This window comes from Phoenix dactylifera, chromosome 4, assembly GCF_051530095.1.
Source record: "Phoenix dactylifera cultivar Ajwa chromosome 4, Ajwa_hap1_PhDact_Kaust_v1.1, whole genome shotgun sequence".
NCBI classification, from domain to species: domain Eukaryota; kingdom Viridiplantae; phylum Streptophyta; class Magnoliopsida; order Arecales; family Arecaceae; genus Phoenix; species Phoenix dactylifera.
Window position 1 is genome coordinate 9,385,332 of NC_143193.1, and position 9,553 is coordinate 9,394,884.

Here is a 9,553-nt window from a genome sequence, read left to right on the forward strand (position 1 = left end):
TCCAACTTGCATTAAATTTATATAGCGACCGATGGTTCATGTTCATGTGGGAAACTGATGGCTAACATCCTTAAAATCCAAATTAGTGTTCTCGGCATGAATGATGCTATTGGTTTTCCAAGAAATCCGCACCCAAGCAATTGTAGCAAAAGCCAAAGAGAGAGACTATGAGGCAGCTGATGTTGCATACATTCATTGACATGACATCAATTTGTGGATATGGTGATGAAGAAGTCGATGACACATCAGTAGTTATTTAAATTTTTTCATAATTAGATTTATCGAGAATTTTCTCATTGCAAAAACTGATAAAGGCCTTAAAGGACTGCTCCTGGGAGTACTTCGTACAGAGGTCTGCTTCCTACATGAGGAGGTTTGAAATAGATTTAGTAATATATCCTCCTCTTTTTAGTATGCGGTCTTTCTTCTCTCTTCTATTGAATGTAGGATTGAAATCAAATGGGATGCGAATTTGATACTACTATATCCATATACATATTTATTTTATTTGACAAATATAGATACAGATATGGAAGTTAATCGGATGTAAAAATTTATGTATATATTGATGATAAATCAATAAATAGCATATTCATGTGGATATATATTTTCTTTAAAAGTTCATGAGTGTTATATAAAATTAAATAATATTGCAAATGGAATCAAATATTCGGATATGGATCGGACAGTTGTCTATTCATATCCATATCTGTTTTTTTGACAGATATGCATATTAATCGGATGCTCAAATTTCTATCCATATCTAGATAGGTTTGGATAGAAGTATGGATTCGAACGGATACTATTCGATTAACTTTCACCCCTAATGGATTGTACACTGAAATGGTCTATTAATGGACACGCAGTTGAAAGTGCGCGTGTATTAGTAAGGTTTACTTTTGCTACAGTGCAAAATTTTTATAATCTTGGTTGTAGGCTCGTAACTATTACATCAGGATGGCTGAATTTAAGTGAAAAATATCTTAGCTGACAAATCCTATGCAAGCCACTTGTAGGAAATTTTCAATCTGAGTACATGCCAACTTTTGATAGATGCAAAATAATTATTGTTGACATTTTTTGCTTAAAATCAACCATCTTGTTGCATTGGACGCAGGTCTAAATTACAAAACCAATTAAAATCTCTCTTTCTTGCAGAAATTTTCTACAGAGAATTTACGCTATTTAGCCATGGGGTTCTTTTAACCCACCTTGCCTTTTTATCAAAATCAATAATAAATAAATGCAGCTCAAAAAAGCCTGCATTGTAGTAGTTGAAGACTAATTGGTCTATATTTTGAAATGCTAACATGTTTTCTTGTTACAATGAACCCTCAATAAGCTGTTATTGATCAATATAGCAATTATAATGGTTCATATTTACCCCAAAAGTGGCATGTCAAACTTTGATATCAAAATAATCACTATTATGATAGACTATTGTGAGGACGTTATAATGAAAAATAACAAAGAAGGGGGTGTTACCTCTTCATTCACTTTTCATTAAATAAAAACATTATGTTTTGAACTGCCTCATTTATATTGTGATGGACCGTCATAATACTAAACAACATACTATAACAGCTATTATCTTGTCCGGTTGTCCCTACATTATATATACAACATAACACAATGGTTAGGTGCTGAAACTATCATAACAGCTGTAATAATAGTTATAACAGTGTGAAATGAAAGATTGAACTAAATCGATCTGCTTCTTTCCACACATTTCACACAGCCAAGTCCAACCATACAAACCTAATGCTTATGAAAGCTTGATGTCACTTTTGATACCCTTTAGATTTTTCTTCCTTCATCCCCACGGCAACTTTGCCTATCAAAGGGAGAATCCAACATACGAAGCTGACCCAAATCTATAGAAAAGAAAGACGTTCTTTAGAGGGACAAGGAAACAGGAAGGTGTCACCAACTAATATTTAATTATGAACTTATAATTAGAAAGTTGGTAGCCTTACATTCTTTATATTTATCTCAGCTTGTTTTCGAACCTTAATGTTGAGCTCGTGACAAGAAGGCCTTCTAGAAAAAAGGGAAAGAATAGGACTTCAAAAATTTGTGTACTCTTATTTAACTAAACAAGACCTAACTAAATGAGACCTATCTACCTATTACTAAGCTCAAACTTCTACCCATGATCAAACCTAGACTTTGATACCACTAAGTGTCACGCCCCATATCTGGTAGCATGATATGGTCGTGCTACCTCGGGGTATTGCCCACAATAACACAAAGCCCACAATAGATAATCTGTATAAAAATTTATGCAATAATAAAAGTGGTCCAAAGTTTTTCATTTATTAAATAAAGAAGAGTGGGTTCTGAGAATCTAAATCCAACATTTGAATATTCAAAGCTACATAACACATAAGTTTATAGACATAGACTAAATATATTATTAGCTTACTACTATGCTTGGAGCTTATTCTCTTGTCCTTCATTTAGTTTATTCCTTCCCGCTCCTAGGAACTTTATTTACCTTTAAAAAAATATAAAGAGACGAATGAACTTCACAGCTCAATAAGTAAACATGCATCACCTTATCAGATCAAGTATCAGTTTTTAGATGATTTAATGCACCATTTAGAAAGTAAGCTTTTACTGTAAAATAAAATATTTCATAGACATATTAACAAAGTATATCATAGCAGTTCAATCATGTATACACAAATCATGCAAGTTTGTAAAGCTAAATTTGAAATTAAAATACTTATAATCATTAGATATTTGCTATTTAGCAATATTATCTATTAAAACAGTGCTCACAGAATTGTCGCGCTACGGTCACTATAACTCGTGATAGGGCTATTTTCGTAATCGAAAAGAAAACATAGTTCGTAATCATTACCAACTTTAACCCATTGGTAGAGGGCTGATTTCATTGGATGCTAGCTGCAAGATGTCAATTGGCCCCCATTTCTAGAAGCTAGCCATGTGAGAGCTCATAAAATATTTCATATTTCTTATAAATCTTACCTATATAATTAGGTTGAAAACATGTTAAATGGCATCATAAAAGTTTAAAATACATGATCATGCCATATTTATCATTTAGCATGCATTGTTCTTCTTCTTCTTCTTCTTTTTTTTCATAATTTTAGAAAACATAATTCATGCACAAATTATTCACAGTAAGCACAATACTAAAATATGAATTATTCATAATCATAATTTTAAAGAATGCAATACCAATCACATCACTATAATTTTTATATTCATACTCCGTATAAATTAAACAAATTAATATTTCAAAAATTAGCAAAGTTTGTGCTAGGGTCACTTACCTCAGTTTGTCCAAAGATCATTAGGTTTAAATGGGTAAATCGGCTACGCCTATCTTAAATCATTATGAAAATAAATTAATTAACATTCAACTATTAAAAAATTTAAATACAAATTAAGAAGTTTTAAGGATATCTAAATTGACTTCTGCAGTCCAAAACTATGTAAAGGGATAGGAAAGGCTGGTCCAAGCGATGGCTGCAATATTAGTCTAGGACCCTTAAATAAAATCTATAAATCAGGTAGAGTGAAAAAATGTTGAACCAAGAAGGAGATCTCTCTTTATTTTTTTTTTAATCTATTTTTTTGTAAATTTTCACTCTTCTCTTTTTTTTTTTTTTTTTTTTGCTGCTCTTTCTCATCCTCTTCTCCTTTTCTTTGATGGAACAGGGAGCTGTGAGCCTGGAGCCTGTCCCTCTCCAACACGGGAAACCACGGGGGTGGGGAAGAAGGGCATGATGGCCCAGCGGAGCTGTGCCCGGTGAGAGCGTCGGTCATAGTAGCTCGGCGATGAGGAAACGATCGCTAAAGGAGTGGCTAGGCCAGAGAAGAGAAGAACTGGGGAGAGGAAGATGAGGGCTTTGGGCGGGATGGCAGCGGGTTTCTCGGCCGACGACGAGCTCCGACACAAGGGGAGATAAGAAGGATAAGGGCGGCAATCGAAGTCTTGGGACCACGCTCCGATGAGGTGTTGTGACCACGAATCCGGCGGCGGCACAAAGACAGGCATGGTCAGCCCAAGTAGAGAAAGGAAGATGGAGGAGATCGTGGTGGTCTTGGCAATTGGGGAAGGAGAAGAAATAGAGGGAGGAGACCAAAGATTCCGCGATCTCCTGGAGTCCAACTTTCCAAAATGGTGAGGGAAAATCGGTACCAGCGGAGGATTTTTGCCGGAAAAGGAAAGAAGTTGGTGGTGCTCCGGTGAAATCATGCGGCTCTGCCTCCCTCGCAATGAGCATCGCGGCCGATTTCCGCCTAGCCAGCCCGAGCCGAGCTGCCCAGATCAAAACAGAGCATCACAAGTCCTATTTTGTAGCATACATGCATGTCCATCTTAATCAGCTAATTGGCTGATTTAGATGAGTATAATTAGTTATTTTGTAAAAGAAAGTACATTCCATAGAGACAAGCCATCTTCAGACTCTAAGCTTCAGCTTCAGGTAGGTTCTACTTCTGCTATAAATCTTAACGTGTCTCCTTAACATCACTCCGTTTGCTGAAGGACAATCCTCACCACGGAAGGTGTGTATTGAAAAAATATATTTAAGCATGCATAGAATTTTTCACCTAACAGGTATCAAGCATCCAAAGAAACCTTTAAAAGTTTGGAATGGTTTGAATCACGACTACCTAACAGGTATCAGTATAATAACCATTATATTCAAATCTTTATTTACTCATAAGCCCTTTCTATGTTGTAGTCTTCCATTCCTGCTATATTCTATATTTCTAATAAGGCTATGAGTGCAATGATATGCTTATTACTTCCTTGGAAAGCTAACATTTTGTCGATTAGGAAATAGATATGTCGGTGTAGCAGCATTTTAATTTACATATCATAATAATAGAGAAATAGAGTGTAATCATATTGGTCAAATGTTTCCTTGAGGCCAACAACCCAACCGAGCAAATTCCAGACCTCCGGCCCGATTGAGGACCTCATGGATGAACCATGAACCATCCAATGGAGTGGTGGTTACCTTCCAAGGAGCAAGGAGCCATCTATTAAACTTTCTAAGTGGGTCCTCTGGATTCACCAACCTTATGGATATCCACCTTCCCCCTTACACAAATGGTGGTTGCCTCTTGGGTCCAAGTAATTTCAGAGCTATCCACTCTGGATCAAACCTCTGTCAGTAAAATTACATTCAAAGTAGAGTTAACTTATACAAAAATAAAAAATAAAAAATAAAAAATGAAGACTCAACCTAGCCTTGTTTGACAAAAGTAAATGCTCATATTTCTAATACAAAACAAATTCTTAACATTGGCTTTTTAATAATCTTGGTGGGTGTTTAAGCCATTTTTTTCTCTATTTAAAAACAATGGTGGAATCACCTGTTGGATGAAAAGCATGGGGAACAATACCAAGAATTGAACCTAGAACATCCTTCCACTTATATACAATGATTAATATATTTCAATAAAGAAGAGCAAAATTATCTATCTTGTAGCGCATTTACATCCATGTTTAGTGGTTAGGTTACCCCAACAATATGGTAAAAAAGAAACCAAAAGAACAGTCTCAGCCAGTCAATTAATATCATATCAGCCTAAATCTTTTGAAATGGTAAAAATCCATATTTTACAGATATTACATTCATGGAGGTCGGATACAAACATAGAGTTATCTTGTCCAAGATCAAGATGATGGTACCAATAGATCCCAATCTGCTTAGGTTGGTCCAGAACATGTAACATCACCTGAGGCATCATGTTACGATCGTACTCGACCGCTATATATCCTGACCTGGTCCGAAAACTTGTTTATAAACCTCAATTATTAGATGTCAACATGATTGCTAAATATTTTTTTTTTTGATATAGTGATAATAATTAGTTAACCAGAATGAGATCCTAATCATAGGCACCGAGTATCATTCCGAGGCCAAAATTCTGTCGTCCAATAGAGCTGGATTTTATGCCTATTTTTGACTAATTAGATATATGTCAAGAGTATCATATCTATTTTTGATTGAAGGGGAGGAGCAGGGCATCATATGATTTTCCTATAGCCTATTACATCTGCTGTTACATAACTATGTTATAAAGTTTAGAAACAGTAAACACCATTAACATCATCATCATCATCTATATTATACAATTGTGAGGAGGCTGGTATATTGAACCTTGTCTCTTCTTTTTAGATGTTTGTGGACCTGTGGTCCATGGAAATCGGATAGTTCAATGAATTGAGGGATGCTCACATCATGGTTACATGAGGGTGACATCACCATCCTTCTTTCAAGTTTGACAGCTAAAGGACCGGATCCCAAGTCTTTTCCCCTTCTGATTCTTTTGGACCGGACTTCTGAAAATTTCTTCATCACTCTCCAATGAAGTCCATCACCCATAGATCTCATCATTTTACGTGTAAGGAAGGACAACTCACCTCCCTCACGTCCCACTCATTACCTTGAGCAACGTTTCCGAAGCAAGTCGTTGCATGCTTTGTTCCCTTCCTAATATATAGCCCATATGGAAGGAAAGCATAAGAATAGGAAGGTGGGAGGATTTCCACAAATCTTTACGTGTACATTATATCATGATGATGGGAATGATGAGGGGGTGGTGCTCCCTTATAAATTCTAGCATCCTGTTTTGACCCTCTGCAATCAAAACAGCCATATTTCTTGGCCTCCCTCCTCCCTCTCTCTCTCTCTCTCTGTGTGTCTTCTCTTTTAGAAGCAATAGCAAGAGCATCACCATCATCATGTCCACAACCACTGCTGTTGAGGGTGGGTTGGATCATGAGACCACCCCACCCTTTGAGAGGCCCAGATATGTGCTCAAGAAAGTTCTTGCCGAGCCCCGACAGGAGGGTGAGGGAGCGATTGTTAGAAGAAGCGTTGGAAGGTGATCTCATTCCATCCTTCTCTTCTCTACTTGTTCACAAACTTGGTTACCACAATCTCATATGGGATTCTTGGACTTGGGCTTTTCAGGACAGAGTTGAAGAATTTGGATCCTTTCATCTTGTTGGATGAGTTTTTCGGTGTGTCCGTAATATTTGTTCTTCGAGTCTTTCCTCATCTGATTCTAGTTTTCTGGTATGGAAGATTGATGATTAAAGTTGCTCTGGTTTTCTTGTAAATGCTTTCTTAAATGCAGTTTCTGCACCTGCTGGATTTCCCGATCATCCTCATAGAGGTTTGAGTCTTTGTTCCTCTTTTTGTTCCCTCTCGATGCTAGATTTTCTTGGCTCTACAATCATTGGATGAAGTGATTTCTCCTCCTCTACTGTTCTGTAATAAATATTGCAGGTTTTGAGGCTGTCACCTACATGCTTCAGGTAACAAAAATTCAGCAGAAACTAATGGAAACTTAATCATAAGTGAAACAAGAATTAGATGGATAGACATCTTACTAGCTTTGGTGCTTGAAATGGAATTCAGGGAGCTTTCAGTCACCAAGACTTCACTGGGCACAAAGGCACCATCAGGACTGGGGACTTGCAGGTGTGTCTCGGGACAAACTCTAGTTTAAATCCACTTATCATAGGATTCACATATTTCCAACCTGTTTTTGATAGAATACTGTATTCCAAACACAATGTTTATGATTTCTCTTACTTCAGTGGATGACTGCTGGTAGAGGAATCATTCATTCAGAGATGCCTGCCGGTGAGGGAGTCAATCATGGACTGCAACTTTGGATCAATCTCTCCTCCAAAGATAAAATGTAACTGCCTCGAACCCAAGCCTGTTCCTTTTTCTACTGTTCTTTCTGAAGCTGAAATCTTTTTGCTTTCTCAATCCAAAGAATCGAACCTCGATACCAGGAGCTGCAGAGCAAAGACATAAGCAGGGTTGAGAAAGATGGAGTCGATGTCCGAATTATAGCAGGGGAAGCCTTTGGAGTCAGCTCACCGGTGGACACCCGAACTCCGACAATGTATCTGGATTTCATGCTGAAACCGGGAGCACAGGTCCACCAGCGAATCCCCGAGAATTGGAATGCCTTTGTCTACATCATCGAGGGAGAAGGCATCTTTGGGAACTCGAATGCATCCCCTGTGACATGCTACAATGCATTGGTGCTGAGCCCTGGAGATGGTCTCAGTGTGTGGAATCGTTCAGTGAAGCCTTTGAGGTTTGTTCTGGTCGGTGGGCAGCCATTGAATGAGCCTGTAGTCCAGTATGGACCTTTTGTTATGAACACACAGGATGAGATAGAGCAGACCATTGAGGACTACCACCAGTGCAAAAATGGATTTGAGAAGGCCAAGCACTGGAAGTCTCAGCCTTAGCTGCATTAGAGTGGGACATGAGAGCTCTAGTGTGTTTGGGCCCATAGAGCATAAAATAGGTAGTGAGGAGAAGTGTCAACACCCAACAATATCAGTAGGGGATGACAAGCCTATAGTCCACAGGATGGAGAGTTTCTAGAATCACTGGGGACGCAGGTGGTTGAGTGGGGATGGTGAAAGCAGAGTCATCATTGGTGAGGTGATTGTTTTCTTGATTTCCAAGGAAGTTTTTGCCTCATCATATTGGAGATGGTACTTTTTTTTTTACTGGTATAAGATATCGTTACTGTTATTATTTGTTTTGGTATGCTATTTCTTTTGTGTTTTTGTTGCTGGAGGTGGTCTTCGTGGTTCTTCCGAGAGTTGGGCTCTGAATAATTTTTGCACCTAGAGCTGCCTCTCTAATAGTGGCTGTGTAACAATTGTGAGCAATCTTCCTTAGATTCTTTATATCCTTACCCTCTACATGATTAAGGTAAAATAAGAGGAAAAAATATAATTCGCAATGCCATTAGGATTTTGACTTGAGCTGGAAACAGTATGAGGTTAATGTTCTGCAATTTCTTCATTTACTCATTGCACTGTAGAATGTTTTACTGTTACCTGATCAAGGTAAAATTGAGGGAAAAAATACAGGCAGTTCTATCAAGGATTTAGCACAAATCGATCATTCAAGTATTTGCTTGACAAAAATTTCTCCACTTACTCATATAGATGCCTATTTCTTGCGAATAAAGTGGATGCTTCAGTCTTTTCAAGTAACAGTTAACAGTAGATAAAGAAATCTAGTCGCCCACTCCAAACCAGGTACTAAAAATATTGCTGCTAGTCCACTCTGAATGGCCCCTGTTTTTGAGAGAACCAGAGTGATATATTTGATTAACAAGCCTTACATGGTTGGAGAATTTATATTCCTTTTTTATGCTTATTTACTCTTAATTATTCCATGCGAGTTAATTTCGAAATAATGCAGCAATAGATGTGGCTAAATTCTATTTCATATCTTTAAGCTTCGAAGAACCATTGAAAACTATAGAACTTTTCCTTTTATCAACACTGAATTGCAAGGTCTCCTATTTTTCAGATATCTTCATCTAAAAGACAATAACATGTAAGAAATTTTGTTTTACAACTCCATTGATGTTTCCAAAGTCCTATGACAGCCCATCTGGACCAATATAATTAATATATTGAAAGTAGCCATTCATTCCGCATCAGGAGATAAAAATTTTTCTTTGTAATTTAACTTTACTCTGGAAGTTTGTGTCTGAATTAGTCAATTAG

At 37.3% G+C, this 9,553-nt stretch overlaps 1 protein-coding gene across 2 annotated transcripts; it reads left to right on the forward strand.

Moving 5' to 3' along the window:
* Positions 1 to 6,348: 6,348 nt before the first annotated feature.
* LOC103722761 (pirin-like protein) lies at positions 6,349 to 8,579 on the forward strand. 2 transcript variants are annotated; one of them, XR_015977082.2, is made up of 8 exons: positions 6,520 to 6,876; positions 6,966 to 7,015; positions 7,132 to 7,170; positions 7,284 to 7,312; positions 7,416 to 7,478; positions 7,598 to 7,701; positions 7,783 to 8,468; positions 8,519 to 8,579. XR_015977082.2 is itself a non-coding variant. In XM_008813435.6 (7 exons), the coding sequence occupies exons 1-7, from the start codon at positions 6,734 to 6,736 to the stop codon at positions 8,267 to 8,269; spliced, it is 915 nt and encodes a 304-aa protein (XP_008811657.4). In that variant the 5' UTR covers positions 6,349 to 6,733; the 3' UTR covers positions 8,270 to 8,579. The 2 variants fall into 2 exon arrangements, 1 of the variants encoding a protein (XP_008811657.4); XM_008813435.6 differs by having other exon boundaries at positions 6,349 to 6,876; positions 7,783 to 8,579.
* The last annotated feature ends 974 nt before the right edge of the window (positions 8,580 to 9,553 follow it).